The sequence below is a fragment of the Amblyraja radiata genome, chromosome 27 (genome assembly GCF_010909765.2).
Source record: "Amblyraja radiata isolate CabotCenter1 chromosome 27, sAmbRad1.1.pri, whole genome shotgun sequence".
NCBI lineage: Eukaryota > Metazoa > Chordata > Chondrichthyes > Rajiformes > Rajidae > Amblyraja > Amblyraja radiata.
The window spans coordinates 18,975,340-18,996,142 of NC_045982.1; the positions used below are offsets into that span (position 1 = coordinate 18,975,340).

Sequence of the window (20,803 nt, forward strand, 5' to 3'; positions counted from 1 at the left end):
ACCCCTCCCCCTTCTTTCCCACACCCTTTCTTTATTCTACCACCACCTCCCTGTGCCCCATCTGGTCTTACACTTATTTCTCCCTTCCTCCTCCCCCTCCACCCATATTCCTTCTTCTGGCGTCACCATTCGCAACTCTTCGATCCTTGCGTCTCACACCTTCTGTTTTAATCTCCGGCCTTTGCTCCAGCCATCTGCCTATCAAAACCCTCTAAGTCTGTGTTCACCTATTACCTGTAATCCTTTGTCCTGCCTCTCCTCTCTGCCCAGGTTTATTCGCCCCCATACAATCAGTCTGAAGAAGGGTCCCGATCCGAAACTCACCTATCCATGTTCTCCATAGATGTTGCCTGGCCCGCTGAGTTGCTCCAGCAATTTGTGTCCATTTTTGTAAACCAGCATTTGCAGTTCATTATTTCCAAACCTAGAAATGTACATGGTTGTTCACGGGCATTTATGGTTTAACATAATTAGAAATGTTTGGTTAACGTTTGTTTGACACTTTGTGTTATCTAATAATTTTAATACTGAGGCAAAATGAGCCTTTTTTCTTTCAGTCAACCACAGGAAGCTGTCATGTAGAATGTAATCTGAGTACATTGCTGATCCATTTAGATCCAGAAGAGATTTTTTTTTATCAGTGCCTTTTGCAAAAATATCACAACAAACAAAGAAGATAATCAAACTAACAACATAAAAACAAAACTGTATTTTTCAATATTACTAATAATCTACATTTCTGACACGAGGTGACATTCTGGTTGAATTATTTGTGGTATTTGATTCGATATGCATCAAACAAGCTGAAGGTTAAAACTATAATTTTGCATACAAGAGTCTCCACTCTGCAATCATGTTTTGTCAGAATTCATTTCTAGCCTGTAAATAATTGTAGAACAGTCAAGTGTGCTGGTGAAAAATTAGGAGATGTTGTTCTTGTTGTAAAGATAGATAGATTGACATCTAAACATATAGATGGGCAGCTGTCCAGATTGTAATATAGGCAGCCAGTTTTGAGACTACCAATAAAAAATCTTATCTAAAATACTCTATATGTCACCAAATCTATCTTTACATTTATTTATAGTGACAGGTACAGCCTTAATATAAGGACATAGCTATATTGATATACAGGTATTGTGCATTTCATTATATAAACATTTTATATATGGCATATATTGATTGATTGATTGTACAAAAGGACACATTGATATATATTGATTGTACAAATGATAGATATATATCAATGTATCATTTTGTACAAACAATCAATCAATATATACAAAGTGTTTAAGAAGGAACTGCAGATGCTGGAAAATCGAAGGTACGCAAAAAAGCTGGAGAAATAGGCAACGTTACGGGCCCTTCTTCAGACTGATCGGGGGTGGGGGGGGGCGGGGACAAGAAAGGAAAAAGGAGGAAGAGCCCGAAGGCTGGGGGATGGGAGGAGACAGCAGGGGGACTGAGGAAGGGGAGGAGACAGCAAGGACTAACAAAATTGGGAGAATTCGATGTTCATGCCCCCAGAATGCAACCTCCCCAAGCGGAATATGAGGTGCATATAATTAAAACCAAAACTATGAATTATTTCTACAGTCAATTAAAATCCAATTCTGTGGAATTTATTGCCACAGAAGGCTGTGGAGGCCAACTCAATGGATATTTTTAAGGCAGAGAAAGATCAGCCATGATTGAATGGCGGAGTAGACTATGGGCTGAATGGCCTAATTCTGCTCCTATCACATGAACTAATTAACTTATGTACTTTCAAATGGAACAGTAAGAAGCGTGGTCACTGGAGATCTGACAAAGGAAATCTTGAAAGGCTTTAAAATATATTAAAAAGTAAGTTTCTGTGGGAGGAAGCATCAATTTTTCTAAACAATCTTTTCTAAAATAACTCTGAGGGATGGAATGCTGTTTAAATGTAATTTGTTTTGGATAAGACTTTTTCTGCAGTTAACTTCCATGGTGGTTGAAAAATGCCTTTAGATACAGTATTGATCACTGCAACACATACCAAGAAACGATTAGGAGACTGACACCTGATATATCTTAAACAAGTTCACTTTCTAAAACAAATAGACAATGACCTATCTCACAGAACTGATTTCCACTTTATCGGGATATCTCTTATTATCAGTGATGCCCAGTCGAATTATTGTCTCCTCAAAGTATTTAATGGCCAAAGCCTGAGTATTGTCTGCACTCCACGACACATTTACAAATCATGCTAATGCACAAAAATAAATTCTAAGGAATCATTCAATGTTGTATATGGTCAGAGATGTTTATTTAATGAACAATTAGCTCATATGCAGTAATGTTCTGTTTCTACTGCAACCGTTTATTGAGAAGCTTCAATATAAGCAGGAAATAATATTTTGATTTGTGACAATCAACTACTTATTATAGCAATGCATCAATCAGCCTCATTTCCTTTCATAAAAACAATAGGAATCGCTAAAAGTACCTACGGAATGACTTCAATGATATCTGTTTTCAGAGCCCTTCATGCTCCATTGACCTTCAATACTTTGACAAATTGGTGTCCTTGCACACAGAAGGAAATGCATTCACCGATTAATAAGTAGATTATTTTTAAATGGGATTAATTAAGGTGGGTGGGTGGGATTTGTTTCAATGTGTCACTTACAGGGACATTTAAACCTTATTTTAATGCTTCCATTTGCTCTCCTCTTCTTCTGAAGATTGTCAAATATTGCCATGGAGCAGGTTCAGAAGCATAGTCAAAGTAGAAAAACATCCATAGGCATTTTGCTGAGGTGTCATCAGGCAGATGGCCAGGTAAAATGAATGTCCATTATTGTCTGGCTACTGAACTGTAACGAATATTATAGTGAAGACTGAATGAATGCCTTCACTCAATTACCTCACACATCTTACATTCTTGAGAAAATGGTACACTGGCCGATTGTCTAGAAGACATTGAAAAGCAACTGAATGTAGTCTTTCCCACCTGATATCCAATGGTCAATGGTTTCTTTGTTGCCATATGTACCAGGTAGAGTGAAATATATTTTTTGCATGCGGCTCAACAAGACTATCACCATACAATCAAATACCATACTGTCACCATCCATCAACGCACACTGCTTCCAGCCACCTTTGTAAGCATCTGTGTGCCAGAAAGCCCACTGTTTTCTTTTACCTCAGATATCCATTCCCTACGATATGGATTCTGGAAATGATTGCAAAAAAAAAAAAAATATTGGAACGAAAACTCTCGTTCTCAAGTTTGTTCTTGTAACTAAAGCCTCACATATTGCAATGATGGGGTGGTAGACCACGGAACTACTATCAATAGCCTGGACCAATGATCTGGGGCATGAACACCATTGTGATAGTTGGAGGGTTTAATTTCAGTTAATAAATCTGAAATGAAAAATCTAGTATCAAAATTGATGACTTGTTGATTAATACACTTGAGGAAAGAAATCCACGACCTTAGTTCGGTCTGCGCTATGTGTATCCCTGGGATCACAACTGCGCAACCACCTACATCTGGAGTAATAGAGATGGCCAGTGCGTGTTATTTTTGCCAGTGATGCCCACATTCCACAAATTAATTTGTGACTGTTTCACTGATGCAATAAGTATGCAGAAACAAAGGACGTAACTTTAGAAAGGAAACATTTCTTTAGTCAGAGGGTGGTGAATCTGTGGTATTCATTGCCACAGATGGCCCTGGAGGCAAAGTCACTGCGTATTTTTAAAGCGGAGATTGACAGTTTCTTGATCATTAATGGCGTCAAAGGTTATGGGGAAAGGCAGAAGAATTGGGTTGAGAGGAAAAGAAAGATCAGCCATGATTGAATGGCAGAATAGACTCGATGGGCCAAATTACATAATTCTGCTCCAATGCTTATAAACTTATGAACGACTAAAGTTTCAGCAAACCTTTGTCTGGAATTGAAGATCAAAAGAACACAGTGAGGGCTGTGTAGCCGCATCCTTTACACTGATAATGAATTTATTTGCTGTTATTTCCACTGTTCTTTGCATTTGCAGGATGCAAGAAAATTTGGTTAGTTTAAATGCATTGAATTATAGAAAATGCACATTTTGGCCACCTATACCATGTTTAGTATATTAACTCCAAAAGAAGATTTGAACATCAGCTGCAGTTGTTGGTCTTAAACGTTGCTTTGGAGAACCCAGGGAGTCACATGGAAAACTCCACCCATTGCACATAAAGACAATGAAGTAGAGGGCAGTGACATGACCTCTCTGGGTTTATACCTACAATATCCCAAGCTTTCAAATCTTGGTGCAGGTTCAGTGACTGAGCCCTCAGGTAAAGCCAGGCATAGCAGATACAATGACTAGCATCTGAAGCTAAAGACAGACACAAAATGCCGGAGTGACTCAGTGGGACAGGCAGCATCTCTTTCAAGAAGAAATGGGTGATGTTTTGGCTTGAGACCCTTCTTCAGACGAGTCAGGGGAAAGGGAAACGAGAGATATAGTCAGTGATGTAGAGAGATATATGAATGAAATGAATGAAAGATATGCAAAAATGTAACAAACTAAATATCTTTCATTCATTTGTTCTATATCTCTCTACATCACTGTCGATATCTCTTGGTTCCTTTCCACCTGACTAGTCTGAAGAGAGGGTCTCGACACGAAAAGTCACCCATTCCTTCGCTCCAGTGATGCTGCCTGTCCCGCTGAGTTACTCCGGCATTTTGTGTGTATCTTCGGTTTAAAGCAGCATCTGCAGTTCCTTCCTTCACATGGTATCTGAAGCTACTGCTCTTTGAGCCTCGAGGCTATGGTCTTTGTAAAGCCAAGGCCTATTTGTAGCAAAAATAACTGCCAGGTGTTTGCGTCCACTGGAATCAGTTAAATAATTCCTTGGCACTGTGCACCCTAGCTCATCTTCAAAACATACATATTCAACCTAGAGGTTCTCTCAATGGTACAAAAAATTTCCATAAATATGGCAATGAGATTCTCCCCCACTGTGTCGGAGTATCCCAGTGATTCTGGCAACTTCCTCAATTTGTTCTCGCATTGATAGTTGGCTCATTTGATAAGAATAAACATTCTCAGTTCTTCCAGTCCCAAATGGGATTCTGCACAGAAAAATACAGGGACAGACATAATGTATGTAAATAGAAGAAGGATTCATTTATTACGCAGAACAACAGTGAACAAAATGAATAAGAATCACTGAAACCAATAGCCTACAATGTTGCCCAGTGGCTTCATGTGGTGAAAAGGAAAAGGAAAGAGCTTGCATTTGTATGGTCTTGTTGGCCTGCGGGATTCCCAATGCACTTCACAGACAGTTAATTACTTCAGAAACTTAGTCATTCTGTATATGGATGGTAATATTGTATGTGATATTTTTATCTTCTTTTGTAAACACGGAATGCATATAAAATGACAAAATTTGTATGGAATTTTGAAAAGATGAAAGACATTTTACAGCAATACTTAAATAAAATAATCTCGGTCAGAGCATTCTTAAAAATAGGAAATAAAACATTTCAATTAGTCTGCCTTCTTTTCTAAAGAACAGTGATGAAGACCCAATGACATTTCGCAGAATAATAACTAGCTCCTTGATTAAGCTGTATGGGATTTCTCGTTTGGCACCTTTGGTCATTTTATTACAATGCTGTTTTTACTTTTGTGACACAGAGCTCATCATTTTATTAATCCAGTTTAACATTGATACATAGGATAATCGACCATAGTTACAGCTGGATTTTAGAAGGTAGAAAGTAGAAAATCCATTAAAGTGTTTGGGAATATATTTCTTAACAGGAGAGTTAAAATATGTTTCATTGGATGCAATGAGTCTGCAACATCCCATTCACTTAAGCCCCACCGTCAATTTCAAATCATTTTGCACTGACATTGTTGCATTGCTTGTTAACCCATCCTACAGTATGTGACGGAAGCTTTATGCATATAATAATACAGTGTGTGACTGAAGCTTGATTCTAAAATAAGTAACTTTAAAAAGGGGGAAATCACAGTTCATTTACAATAAAGTTATTTTACTTATTTTACCCCCACTGTGAAAATGATTGAGTAGTTCAATTCCCGATAACCCACCAACAAGAAGATATGCTACAATATCCATTGTTGCTCACGTCAGGTTATTTCCATCAATGGATCTGTCCTGCTTCTTTCAATGAAAGGAGATTACTATTATTTACTCCACTCGAAACTCCTTCCTTTCTCCACCTGGTTTCCTGTACATGAAACCCTGTTCATCTGGGTTTAATGCACACATCAGACTTCTAACTAATAAAGGCTCCTATTTTAACATTTAATGTGCAAAACACTATTTAGCAGCATTCATTTTTAAACAGCAGATGGGATTAAAACTGAATTCCAGCCACTGCAGTTAGAGCCAAGAGCAAATCATGGTCCTCTCATTTGTATCTGCAAACATTAAATAATCAGATCCTTTATAGATTGCTTGTGACAGTCCTTTAATCAATAATGGTGTAAAATTCCTGAACACAAAACATAATTCTGTTAGCAGTATTTTTTTTTTTGGTTGAAACCCCTAATCAATCTAAGTGGAAACCCCTACCATTAAGAACCTAACACTAATTTATAGCTCTGGCAATTAGGTGGCGAATATACTTCCAACTCAAAAGTTAGCTCGAAGCAGGCATTGAATTATTTTTTCGACTCAAATCACATGCAGTGTCAACAGTTAAAACTCAGTCAACTGCCAGCTTTGAAAATAATGAAAAATAAGGAGTAAACTTAAAGTAACAATGAAAATGTACACAACAGTACAATTCATCTGAAACGAAATAGGTAGATTAACAGCTCAAATCCAAAGCAAATATAAAATAATTTAAAAGTTCAGCTATGAATGTAACCTCATACGACTTTATAATATGTCAAATTATTAAAATAATTAAATATCTCTTATTAAAACTAATTCCAACTTCTAAGTAAGTGAATAGCATTGCACAAAAGGTGATCATTTGGCTCATTAAGCTCATACTGATTCTTTGAAAGAGATATTTAATTGGTTCCTCTTGCTCTTTTCCTATAGCCTTGTACATTTTTCAGTTTGAGTACTTATTATGAACCGCTGGGAAAGTCAGCATCTAATGTCCTTCATTAAATACTCTTGAGAAAGTCATTGTCACCTTGAATTGCAAAAGTCCTTATGGAGAAGGTGCTTCTACATTGCTGTTAAGGGTGAGTTTGAAAATGTATTCAACAGTTAGAATTTATTCTCAAAAATAATGGAAAAATGGCAATGTGTTTCAAAATCACATTGATGTGCGACTTTGAGGGAAACTTGATAGTGCCCTGGATTCTTCCAGTTTGTAGAGATTTGTAAATTTGGGTGATGCTGTTAAAGAAGCCCTGGTGAGTAATTGCAGGGCATTTTGTAGGTGGTCCATTCTGTCTGCATGATGCATAGTGACAATAGGAATGAATATGTAGTGTTAGGACAGGATATAAATCAAGAGGGCTGCGCAGTCCTTGATTGTTGAGTTTCTTGAGCTGCTGGAGCTGTGCAAAATGGAGTGCATTCCATCAAACTCTTGATATGTGCTCGTAGATATGAGAATGATTTTAGATTGTCAGGAGTCACTCACTGCAGATTACTCATCTTTTCTTTTGTTCTTGCAACCAAGATACTTATATTATCTGATCCAGTTTGATTTCTGGTAAGGCTGTTGAATTTCAAGCTTGTTAGTCACTCTCCATGTGAATTGTCCACACCTGCCACTTGGTTGTCATGCATTCGATTTGCCACCTCCAGCCCGTCCATGAATTTATTCTATTATCTATGAATTTTTGACGAGGGATTTTAGGAGTGTGTGGTCAACAAGTATCTTCACTTTGAAACCCAAGGTGAGCAGGTTATCAGTTAATAAGACCCATGGGCAGCACAATCAAGGACACAGTCTCTGCTTCTGCTGATGATTGTGGGTAGTTTGATAGGATGGTAATTGGCCAAAATGGATTTGCCCTGCTTTTTGTGTACAGAACATCTTGGACACTTTGTAGGATAGATGTCAGTACTGTAGCTCCGCTGGAACAACTTGGCTAGAGGCGTTTAATTTAGTTTAGAGATACAGCGCGGAAACAGGCCCTTCGACCCACTGGTTCCGCACCAACCAGCGATCCCCGCACATTAACACCATCCTTCACCCACTAGGGACAATTTTTACATTTACCAAGCCAATTAACCTACAAACCTGTACGTCTTTGGAGTGTGGGAGGAAACCGAAGATCTCGGAGAAAACTCACGCATGTCACGGGGAGAATGTGCAAACTCCGTACAGACAGCACCCAAAGTCGGGATCGAACCCGGGTCTCCGGCGCTGCATTCGCTGTAAGGCAGCAACTCTACCGCTGCGTCACCGTGACCCGCGTGGGATTTCAAGCTTGCCATTTGCAGCACTGCGACTGGGAGGTTATTAAAGCCCTAGCTTGGAATGTATTGAGTGACCTCAGCCTGGGTCTCCGGCGCTTTAAGGCAGCAATTTTATCGCTGCGCCACCACGCCGTTCCATTCACTGCATGCTGCTTTCACCATTTAGCAAGCATACAGCATGCAGCACCAAATCTCAATCTCAGGTTCACCTTATGCTGCTCTGGGCATGCATTTTTGTTTTTATACTCCTCATTGATCCGTTTGGTGCCCTGGCTTCAATAATTCAATAGTGGTTTATTTGTCACATATGCAACTGCACAGTGAAATTCCTTTTGCATTTCTTACACATGCGGGCCCCGTCATTTTGTCATCCCATGAACTAAATAAATTGTAGTGGAACACAGTTTGGACCCGCAAGCTCAGTTCTGAATCTATTCTATGTGGTACGGTGATGATGGCAGAAAACAAAATGCACAGTACACCCAGTGTGAAGACAATACAAACATTACAACCAATATTGCATGGAATTAGAAATCCAAAACAGATGGCTTAATGAGGGCAAGGTTTACTTTGTCATTGTCGTGGCATCTATGTCTTTCAGGATCTGGCAAGTATGATCATCGGTGATGCTACCCAACCCATTCTTCATGGTAGGCACTGAAGCCAAAGCCCTCATCACTCAGCATGGATTCTGCCCCCTTGCTATGTGCTCTTGCAAGAGGTGTTAAACATGGAAGAGTACTAATTCATCAGCTAAAGAAGAGTCATTGGTGGTATTCAGCTGAAGTCTTCCTTGCCCAGGTATGATGTTGTAAACAAGGATTAGTGGTTGCTGCTACATAAAAACCATTACATTAGATATCATTTTGTTCTACCTAGATACTAATATTGAGGATTTTTTTTGAGAACTTCACTGCCTGACAGGCTATGATATAGATTATGGATGAAAAACTAATTAATTTTATGGAACAAAAAACTATGAATAGAGTTTATATTTGGTAAGAATATTTCTTTACAAGTGCATTTCCAAGCCAATGCCTGAGACACTGGAAGAGTACACAGTAAACTAAAACAACTGGTTTTAGATGCATTGTCTGAGAACCTGGTTCCTCCAAGTAGCCTGGCTTTATTCTATTAGACCTCTGAAGCATGTTCTGAAGATCTTTCAGCCAAACAGAGTAATGAAATGGCACCTCAGGATGTGCTTTATACAATGCAGATCTACAGGGCAACATAGACGGACAGGATCTGGGGAAACAATAATTTAAGAGATACCCCTGGATCCTGTCATGCTATGCCATTGTTTGACAGTGCAGCGGATACAGAGCAAAAGGGGAAAGTGATTGGGCCCATCAAGCTCATTCCTTTCTGTAAATTCAAACACAATACTTTGACATTCATTGCAGATCCTATGTTGGTGATCGGAGTTATTTTGTTTGCTAATTTGAATACAGGGCACACATCTCAATACTCTTTGCAATCGAGTGGCTGACAAGTTTTTAGGATGCCAATCAAATTTGGAACCTGTGATGATTTTGATGTGGACATGAAAAGATAAATCACAATTCCTAAGCAATAATACTGCAGATGCTAGAAATCCGATATAAAATCAAACAATGCCGGAAACATACAGGAGGTCAGGATATACCTGTGGCAGCGGAAGCAGAGTTAAAGTTTTGGATCATTAACCTTTTGTCAGAACGTCACGTTATTATACCTGAAACTTTAGAATGGAGACTCCTTAAATGTGTCATGCATGTGCGTTGAACTCTGCTTTTCAAATGACTGATGTCATTGTGGCACATTCAGTGAAACTGACTCACAGCTCCAGTAATCTGGTTCACTCTTGATATCCGGTGCTGGCTATGTGTAGTTTCCTTGTTCATTTGACTGCATCGTTTCCCCCCCAGTTTCATCCTGCATCCCAAGTGAGTGCAGTTTGGTGGGATACCGGCCACCTTAAACTCCCCCCCTGCTGTGTAGGTGAATCAGGGTGCTGTGAATGGGAATGTGGAGAGAATAAAATGGGATTAGTGTACCTAAGTGAGTGGTGGATGGTTGGCACAGACTCAGTGGGCCGAAGGGCCTGCTTCCATGCTGTATGACTAGGAAGTTAATTTTAGAGACAGTGCATGTGATACAGTATATCATACATTTAATCCATTCGTTAGAGGTCACATCTCTACCGCTAAAACTCTGGTTCGCTCACCACAAGTACTACTTGTCCCACTGAGTATTTCCAGTGCCTTCTGTTTATAAATTTATTATTAATGCCCAGTGTTATTTGGAACTGATTGATAACTTATGTAAGTACATGGGGGTCATACCCCAGTATGTGGTACAAAACCTGCAGGAAGACCCTTCAGAGCTATCTGTATAGTGAATGAATGTGAAGAACAATTGACGATTCTCTACCAGCAGAAATCTTTATATATAGAAGCCAGTTGTCATCACACTCGCCTCGAGTCATTTGTCGGCTTCCATGTACAGATATAAAAGTCAGAGTAGAAGAATTAGCTGAAGGCTTCCCATACAGACAAGGATTGAACCGTCCACTGAAAGATTTTGATATAAATCAGTTCCATCAGTAAGAATAGTTGCCCAGTGATAATCAGCATGTGGAATATTACCGTTTCAAAACTGCAGCAGTCTCGGCAACAAGGACCTCTGCAATCCTTCTGCTGGCTGCTCCTCCCATGACTATCTTCACAGGAATTGTGTTTACATTGCATTTAGTGACCCTGCTTATCATGCTGTTTAATATCATATGCCACTTGATATTATGGAATTTCAAAACAACGCGCATTCATTCTCTTTGAGATTTAGCCCAAATAATTTTTGCCACTATACAGCCTACTGCATATTACACACTTTTCTCAGTCTATGCATCCCGGCATTACCTTAACATGCAAATACAACCATTTCACACTTTCCAGGTCGCCATGAATAAATTGTCACAGCAGCAACCTGGACATATTGGCTGAAGCTTCCAACCCCTTCTCTCTGCATCATCATTTCCATTGTAGCTTTTGGTATATTCTTTTCCCCCCATTTTAGTATGCTCTTCTCATTATCTCGACTTTCTCTGCATTCCTTACTCTCAAGTGCTGATGCCCAGGGTAAATCTGATCTTAATCATAAAATTTGGGGATGATAATATTTTAAAAATCCACATTTATTTTAATACAATATTGTGCTCAAGTGAGGCCTAACAGTGTTGAAGAGGTACGTGTTCCCTCTTTGTTCCTACCCACTGTCAGAATCAATCTCTCCCAGGTCAAATATACCCACAGGCAGACAGACAGCAAACCTTCCTCTACGTTGTCCTAGCAACATGAGAAATTGGACCCATTGAAGGGCCAGCCCTTGGCCTGGCATTATAGCCCTTCTCACGCCAGCTCAGCCTACTCATTCAGCAGGAGTGAGCGGCAGGGTATGGGCAAGGTTTTGTGCTGTGGACTCATGCTTACTGAGAACTAGGTTCAGCTTTCCTCTTGCGGCCATGAACAGAGAGACAGAGATGAGCTGCTTATGTTTGGTAACTCTATGATTCGCTCACGTGTCTTTTGCCACCAAAGTCACGTTGTTTTCCGATAGGGGGTTTGCGCTGGATTCAGACTCAGGTCCCAGAAGCAAAGGGATGGTTTTCAATCCATCATCCCACCACAATCTCCAAAAGAAAACTTTTATGGACAGCCAGGGATAACTGAGTCGAGTAGCAACTGAGCTCAGCTTTTTCCCCAACCATTTCCTATGGAAATTCGGATTTTGGTTTTTGGATTCTCACAGATTTGTGTGTAAATCTGACATCTTCTAAAAAAAAAACGAATTCCTAAGACAAATTCAGCTACAGTCACAATGCCTCTGTGAAATGTAACACGTTAAGAATACATCACTGGCAAGGAGCATTATAGAAAGTTAATTACAGTGAAAGTGAATGATGAACATTTCACTGTGTCACAGGTCTGGTGTTTAGTCCTTAGTCCTGGTGAAACAGTTTCCTAGTGAAACAAAAGTTGAAAAATAAGAATGAATGTGGGATGTTTACCACATTATGCTTCCTCGGTGTGACTGATGGTCAGATGCGTTATAAAGAACATATGCACAAAATATGTTCGACTGCAGCTTCAATTAAAAACTGAAGAAAATATAATTGGTCCACCGTGACAACATAAAGGAACACAAGAGGAATGTTAATGCTTGCTAGAACTGAGACTAGACAGCAGGATTCAAATTATGCCCATAGTCTGGTTTCATCTTCCCTCGAACATGAGAAGTGAAGTTGAAGTTAAAGACAGGCTCCTGCCAAACGGCGTGGTGTGACTTCAAAGCCTGGTTTGAGCCTCGGGGATGTAGATTTCAATGCTATCTGCGCTCTCTGTGGCAGAGTTTTGTCGATACGAAGCTGCTCTTTTAGCAGCCATGAGCCGTTTCCTCGCTTCTTGCCTCTGTCTGTCTGCAAGTTCCAATGACTTTTCCCGTGCCTGGGATAACCTTCCCTTCGGTGGTTTCTTTGGTATAGGAGGGGGCATCTTCATTTCATCCTATCAATAAAAAGAGTTTGGATAATGAGTTGCATTAGTACAATTTCCAGTCTACCTCTTTGTTTTCTCTTCTCAGTGTCAGTCTATTTTCCTTTTTAGTCAACTCATGTGTTTGCCAGTCGAGCTGCCACTTTATAAAACATTTGTTCGGCTGCATTGGGAGCATTGTGTGCGGTTCTGTTCACCCCATTACAGGACTGAACGGGGAGGTTTTGGAGAGAGTGCAGAGGAGGTGCACCAGGATGTTGCCTGGATTAGAGGGTATAAAAAAGCAGTCTCATGATGGGAACGTAATAATGAAAGAAAATTAAAACACGAATGGAGTTGAACTATTCAAGAACGATGGAGGAGATGGCAATGTCAGTGTGTGCCAAGTCAGAGGATAAGGAGAGAAAACAATGGCCCTGAAGATTGTGACTATATGGTGTCGGTCTTGTGGGCCAGACGGGATAAACATAACTCTTCTAATATTTATCTTTGCGATTAACTATACAGATTCACATGTTGAGCAAGGGGGTGTCTTGTTGCTCTTTATTAGTATGACTGTGTGGCAATCTGAATTTCACTGTACATTAATTGGTACATGTGACAATAAACTGATCTTGAAAACCCTCGAAACCTTGTAAAGAACGGCTGTTTTCTTTAATCTCACACCAGAGATACCAGGCAAATTCAGAATAATACACAATCTTAATTTGAAAATGCACCTGATGTTTCTACAAGGGAAATGCAGTTATACTGCAAAATAACACAACAACACTAGAGGGCATAGTTGCTGGAAGACTTAAAACAAGAAGTGTGCTCAGAAATATGAGTGTGATTGTGCATTGGCATGAGTGTGCACTGACAGGTAACTTATGGAGAGCAACATATGTACTGTACATCCTTAATATTATCTAATGAATGAATTCATTTCACTTTTACATATTGTCGGATGATTTTTGAGTGAGGGGATGGAAATTATGTCTCTTTGTCTCCACTTGGTTGATAATTTACAGCAGTGCACAGGAGAGGGGTTTAAAAGTGAGCAAATGTGCCAGAGGAGAGAGACAGGTTGAAGAGTTTGGGGAATGAGCATTGGATGGTAAGAAGCTGGCATGGTCTGGGGTTGAAGGGGACCATGATCTGGGGTTGAAGGAGAGCTAGAATGGCTCCAGAAAAGTGATATGTCTTGTTTGATTTGAGGGAGCTGACAGAGGGTGCGGAGAATGAGTGAGTGGTGCATGAGCAAGGGTATGGGGCTTGGAAGGAAAGGGGGTAGTATCAGCAAGCAAATGTGGCAGCGAGTGTAAGTGCAGGATTGGGAAGAGCAGGATAGTGCAGGGAGCAGAAAATACAATAGCAGAGACATAAATGACTTCACTTTTGTGTAGATACTGTACATTTGTCTAAATTGCTCCAGCTTCTGTGCTAAACCAATTTCATGCTTGTGAACACATAACCTGTTGACGCATGATGAGTATGGGAAAGGTGCCTTCGTAAAATGAAGGAGGTCAGCACGTAACTAGATCACTGCACTGAGAGATATCATTATCAAAATGCAATCATCACCATCCTCTCTAAACCCAGGGATTCACAAAAGGCTAAGAAAGTTGACTCCCAAATTACTAGGCCTCCGTTTGATTTCTCCACATAACTTTGCCACAGTAATCTGTTCCTACATTATCACCTGCACGCATCCATAATTCCCACATCTTTGGGCTCCTTCTTGACTCTTTTCTCTACCAGCAGTAGGCCTTAATTAAATAAATGGAGCTCCCTCCTCAGTAGTTCCCTTTCAGATTTCCGGAATGGTTCACATACTCCTTTGACAAAATCATGCTCCCGTATGCAGGTTTGATTTCCCATTCGGCCATCTCTTTATTCACTGTCGCTCCTCCTAATGTATTGCCCTAACTACAAGAATGTAGATGGAAAGCCACTACGACTGCCATTGATCTTCATGTCACACCAGATTACCAGATTTTTCTATCAATGTTGGTATCTGTGGCTGCTTCTGCTTAAAAAAAGTTTTGAAACTTTTTCTTCTATTTGCAATATTATTAGCAAGGGAGGATTACCCTATGTGGTAAAAAGTTATGACTAAGTAATGGATTATGTGTCTGGAATTGTCAAAAATACATTTATGCTCTTTATTATTTTTGTTGCTTTTCATCATTGTCTCTCGATCAGAAATTATACAAACTTAATCAAAATCATCCCTGCAACCATGACTTGAAGTTTGTATGTGCATGTTGGATTTTATTTTCTTATTATGGTGAGAAAACCTCTTCAAGACACATTTGACCATACTCATAATGTAAGCTAAATCAGCATGAGCAGATTTGTACATGCCAAGCTCATGCACGTCTTACCTTTCTATCTGAAGCCTCCAGCAATTTCCAATTATTGGCCTTTATCTGTAACAACTCATCAAACTTCAAAGTCACGTCCTCAACGGACAGTTGCAAGAGATCCCAGAATCCTGCCAAGTCCTGGGAGGTAGGCAAAGGGAAAGCATTCGGATCCTGGAACACAAAAGAAGCAACAACAGGAAAAAATCTAAAGCTTGCAAGTACAAGCGCTGGCCGATAAATGCGTCTCAGCGGCTTTCCCTCCTGATGCTTTATTGAGAGGGTGGGAAAGAGAAACTCATGGAGGCAGAAGATGACATCCAAGAATGATCCTTATTTTAACATTAATGCCAGAAGACAATTCAGTTTTTATTGTAAAGAAAAACATTGTGTTGAAATGATAGGCACAAAATGCTGGAGTAACTCAGCGGGTCAGACAGCATCTCCAGAGAAAATGGATAGGCGATGTTTCGGGTCAGGACCCTTCTTCAGACAGATGGATCCCAATATGAAACATCATCTAAGCATTTTATCCAGAGATGCTCCTGCCTAACTTACTAATCAAGTACCTATCAAACTCCGTTTTAAAAATACCCAATGACATGGCTCCACTTCTGCCTGTGACAATTAATTCAGATTGAATTCAATGAATTTATGAATTCACAGATTCACCACAAATTCTTCCTCATTTCCATTTTAAAGGTACATCGTTTTACTTTGAGGCTGTGCCTTCTGGTCCTAGACTCTCTAATGGAACCATTCTCTCCACATCCACTCTATCTACGCCTTTCATTATTCAGTAAGTTTCGATGAGATTCCCACTCATCCTTGTAAACTCCAGCGAGTACAGGCCCAGCGTCATCAAACACTCAGCTGATAAAAGGATTAGCTAGTTCTAAGGTTGAAAGCGGGAGCTTCTTCAAAATAAAATGCATCAATTGTCACGTGTACCAAGGCACAGTGAAAAGCTTTTGTTGCATACTAGCCAGTCAGTGAAAAGACAAATCATGATAACATTCGAGCCATCCACAGTGTACAGACACATGATAAACGGAACAATACATAATGCAAGATAAAGTCCAGCAAAGTCCGATTAAAGATAGTCTAAGGGTTTTCCACTGAGGTAGATAGTAGCTCAGAACTGCTCTCCAGCATGTGAACAGAATAATTCAAAGAGAGTCAATTCCCTCCCCTCTCTAAGCAGAAGGACATGCCCCATCCCTCCACCCCGGCAATTTACCATGTTCTGCTGGCAAAGTCGGTAAAACTGCTGGAACTTCTGTGACATAAGAAGTTGAGCGCTGCCCACTGCACTGCGGATCTTTTCAAGCACTAAAACACAGAGGGAGAGGTACGTTAGATTCTAAATACAAATGTTGCACCAGAACAGCAAATCATTAATCATAAACAAATTAGCTCCCAAAACTACATTTTTCTGAACCCCCAATTGAAAGGGAGTTCAGACTGCCTACTCCTCGGATTTTATGAAGGCCTCTCTTGTGTGCCACAAGGAGACATATCACACAGCTGTGCAGTAACATGGACAGAAGAGTGCAGGGTCAAATAATCATCCTGCCAGTTGTCTCTGTGAGATGATAGGGATAGAAAATAAGTGAAATGTTTTGAAGAGGTTGTTTCTTGACAGTAGTGGAATGAAGAGATATCATCCAGGAGGATGGGCTCATGTTGTCGACCTCCCCGTGGTGAGCCCTGCCAACTGACCTCAGTCAGGCGACAACGACAAACAGCGACAGCAGCAGCGCCGCAGCTTGGCGCCAACCCGGAGCATGCGCCCTTTTTAGGGCGGGCACCTACGGATGTCGAACCGGATGGCATCGCCCTGCTGCAGACTTCTGCCGCCTCAAACGCAAGAAGAAGATCCAGGAGGAGACCAAGGTCAATATCTGTTCACATTTTTTGTTGCAGCAACTTTCTCAAATCTGGAATGTACTGTTGAAAAGGGAAAGCCTGTAGAGTCAACAGCAGCCATCAGAAAGGAACTGGATAAAAACTTGAAAGAAAAATTGTTGAGTCATTGGAAAAGAATAGAAGAGTGAGATTCAAATTAGAAAGCTAATTTAGGACAGTGGAAGTCAAATGTAATTATTGTTGCATTATTGTAATTATGCTCCTAAAGCTTACGCCCCTTAGTCTAGTTCAGTCAAACACTGAGTCAAGCACTGGACCACTAAACTTTATTTTTTGAACGAACAACGAATCCCCTATACAATACCTAACCACCGCAGGTTCGATCCTTGTCTCTGCTTGGCCAAGCCCTTCAGCCTCGTGCAAGCAGACACTGCCAAAAGGTCACGCAGTCCCAAGCGCCCTTCCGGAAGATCGACAACGGACCTCGAACCCTGCGGGGGCGAACTACATGGGGGTGGCTCCCCTTACAAGCCAATCACACATATCGATTACATTAAAGTATTATTGACAGTTCCCCAACCCAATTACAAAGAGTTCCATTACAATGTTTCTACAGAAGCTTCTAGAAAGAAGTTAGCTAACTGAATAATGACACATTTCCCCAGGCAATATAAACACTTCAGCCAGGGCTTCACACTTCAGCCAATCATCAAACCACAGTACAACCATTCAGCAACAATATCAACATTATTTACAATCCCTTTGCAGCTATCCAATCAAGAAAATGCATCTACCACACTTTGGAGTTTCTTTGCAGAGTCCACATACATTTTAACAATGAAGAGGACTTCTGGATCTCACCTTATCTGATATACCTAGGACCTAGACTTCCTGGCACCAGCTCGCAGCATCTGGCTTCTTACAGAAAAAGGCTAACAAGCCTTGTAGATGCATAAATCCTTTACTTTATACTAACTCTGATTTAGCCAGGATTTACACAATCAACATTTCATGCAAGACATTGGCCACTGGGCAATATGATTCATTGATGTGAAAAATAACAATATCATAGGAAAAGTATGCACCTTTATAAGGAACCGGGAAAGGAAGAGCAGAAGATGGCATAGGTGGTGGAGCTGTTGCCTCACAGCACCGGAGACCTGAGTTTGATCCTGGCTATGGATCTATCTGTGTGGAGTTTGCACGTTCTCCTTGTGACCATGTGGGTTTTATCTGGGTGTTCTGGTTTCCTTTTGCATCCCAAAGATGTGTGGGTTTGTAGGTTAATTGGATTGTAAATTGCCCCTTGCGTGTAGAGTGGATGTAAAAAGTGGGATAATATAAAACTGATGTGAATGGGCGATTGATGGTCGATGTCAACTCAATGGGCCAAAGGCCAAAGGATTCCAAGCTGTATCTTTCAACCAATTTAATAAATTACACATTAGGATTATCAGCATTAAGTTTATCAGCTCAATTCAGCAATAAATGCTCTCCTCCACTAAATTTGCATTTGCACAGCGGTTTGATTTTCACATCTATAATCAGAGAGAGAAGCTTGTGCAAGTCCAAACTTTCCCCAGGCTCAGATGTTTACGATGATTCCTTAACATTTTTGGAAAGTTTTATCTTCCAGCATACACTAATGTTACTGTCAGGAAATTTGGGCAAAATTCCCATCAAAAAGATCTCGTTCTCATGTCGCAGTTTAATTTTAGTGTGTTTGATCTAGATAATTTCCAGGTTTGTAGGTTAATTGGCTTCTGTAAATCGTCCCCAGTGTGTAGGATAGAAATAGTGTTTTGGTGATCTCTGGTCGGCATGGACTCGGTGGGCTGATATTCAAAACTAAACTAATATTGTGTAGGAAGGAACTACTGATGGTGGTTTAAACCAAAGATAGACACGAAGTGCTGGAGTAACTCAGCGGATCAGACAGCATCTCTGGAGAAAAGGAATGGATGGCATTTTGAGTCGAGACCCTTCTTCAGACTGACAGTCGGGGGAAAGGGAAACAAGAAATATAAACGGTGATGTAGAGAGATATACATCAAACTTGTGCCAGGTATTCCCAAAGATTGCTCCGGAGTAAGGAGAGAAACAAGCTACAAGGATAAAACTGGGAGAAATTCCCACACACCTCCTCATGACAGCCAATAAAATATTCTGGTCAAATGGCCAGAAACAGCTTGATTGTCACCCGTTGATTATATATATAATGAGGGTACGAAAAATAACTGAGCATATCAATAGGAAAATGGGGGAAAAGTGGAGTTATTTAATACACTTCTAAACTCATTAAGACGCAACGATATAAAACTCAGGTAAAGGATGCTGCCCAAGCTGATGATATTGGACAGAAAAAGATCCGCACCCTTTCACAACGTATCACAGATTGTCCACCACAATTTGTGAAACATTGTGCATCAAAATATATCCACTCGTCAACCCACCCAAAAGCATGTGATGTGTAGGAAGGAAATGCAGATGCTGGTTTACACCAAAGAAAGACACAAAATGCTAGAGTAACTCAGCGGGACAGGCAGCATCTCTGGAGAGAAGCAATGGGTGACATTTCAGGTCGAGACCCTTCGTCAGAGCAACAAAATAACATATAATATGAACACAAAGTGCTGGTGCAATCAGCAGGTCAGGCAGGATCTCTGGAGGACATGGAAAGGCACCGTTTTGAGTTGGTACTCTTCTTCCCTGATCCGATAGGTCCTCTCTTCGTGTTCCCCAGAGAATCTGCCTGAGCCGCTGAGTTATTCCTGCACCTTGTATTCAACGCAAAATTCCAGCATCTTTGATTCCTTGAGTCAACACATAAAATGAAAGAGGTTATATTGGGAAAGAATCAAGGGGATTCATTTCTCATCTCGAAAGGCATTTGAAACAAGTGCAAATGATCGTTATCACAGAATAACACTTTTACTAAGACACTTAAAGGGCCTGTCCCACTTTGGCGTCATTTGCGCGTAACGCAGGTGGCGCGCGAGGATTTTGAGAATCCCAAAACACTGGGGCGCCGTGCGCTACCGTGCGTCACTGCATATCCCTCCCCGCCTCACCACGCGCCATGCGCGCGTAATGCACGCCATGAGCATGTCGTGTGTCGTGACGCGTGAATTATGTCGCGTAAATGACGCGCAAATGACGCACAAGTGGGACAGGCCCTTAAATATGTGGCCAGAACTCACCCTCTTCAGGTAGGTCATTGTCCTCAGCTTCTCTCTCCATCTGCTGACACCAACCCTCCAATCGTTCTACCTCTGCCTGCAGCAACTTGATAAACCAGTCGCCATCTCTGTGGCACGGAGACACTCTGCCGGGTTCTGGGTGGTTGTGAACACTGGATTCTCCCCAGTGGTCCTGGCGCTGGGCGTCAGCACTCTCATAGCGCATCCGGTAATCATCCCTGTACGCCCACTGTCCCTGTGTGTGAACAGTTCTGAACGACGTGTACTCATTGGACTGCTCTGGCTCTGAGGAATGCCGCACAAACGGCTGGCTGAACTGGAAGCCCTTGTCCTCTGTGCTCACGCACCCCCCCGGGATGCCTTCGAGTTCCAGGTCAGCCTGCACACTTGTTGTCACACTGTTTGATCGTTTAAATCTGGCATGTCTAGAATAAAGGAAAAATTGATTAAACAATGCAT

At 40.9% G+C, this 20,803-nt stretch overlaps 1 protein-coding gene across 2 annotated transcripts in view; it reads right to left on the bottom strand.

The window, feature by feature from the left end:
* Positions 1-10,810: 10,810 nt before the first annotated feature.
* The window catches only part of dlgap3 (DLG associated protein 3), a 390,319-nt gene continuing 380,326 nt past the window's right edge, over positions 10,811-20,803 (bottom strand). For both annotated transcript variants that reach the window (XM_033045363.1, XM_033045362.1), the window contains 4 exons: positions 20,345-20,769; positions 16,516-16,607; positions 15,297-15,449; positions 10,811-12,942 (listed from right to left, as the gene is read on the bottom strand). In XM_033045363.1, the coding sequence (XP_032901254.1) occupies positions 12,724-12,942; positions 15,297-15,449; positions 16,516-16,607; positions 20,345-20,769 (889 nt within the window). In that variant the 3' untranslated portion in view covers positions 10,811-12,723. The remainder of the gene's footprint in view (positions 12,943-15,296; positions 15,450-16,515; positions 16,608-20,344; positions 20,770-20,803) is intronic.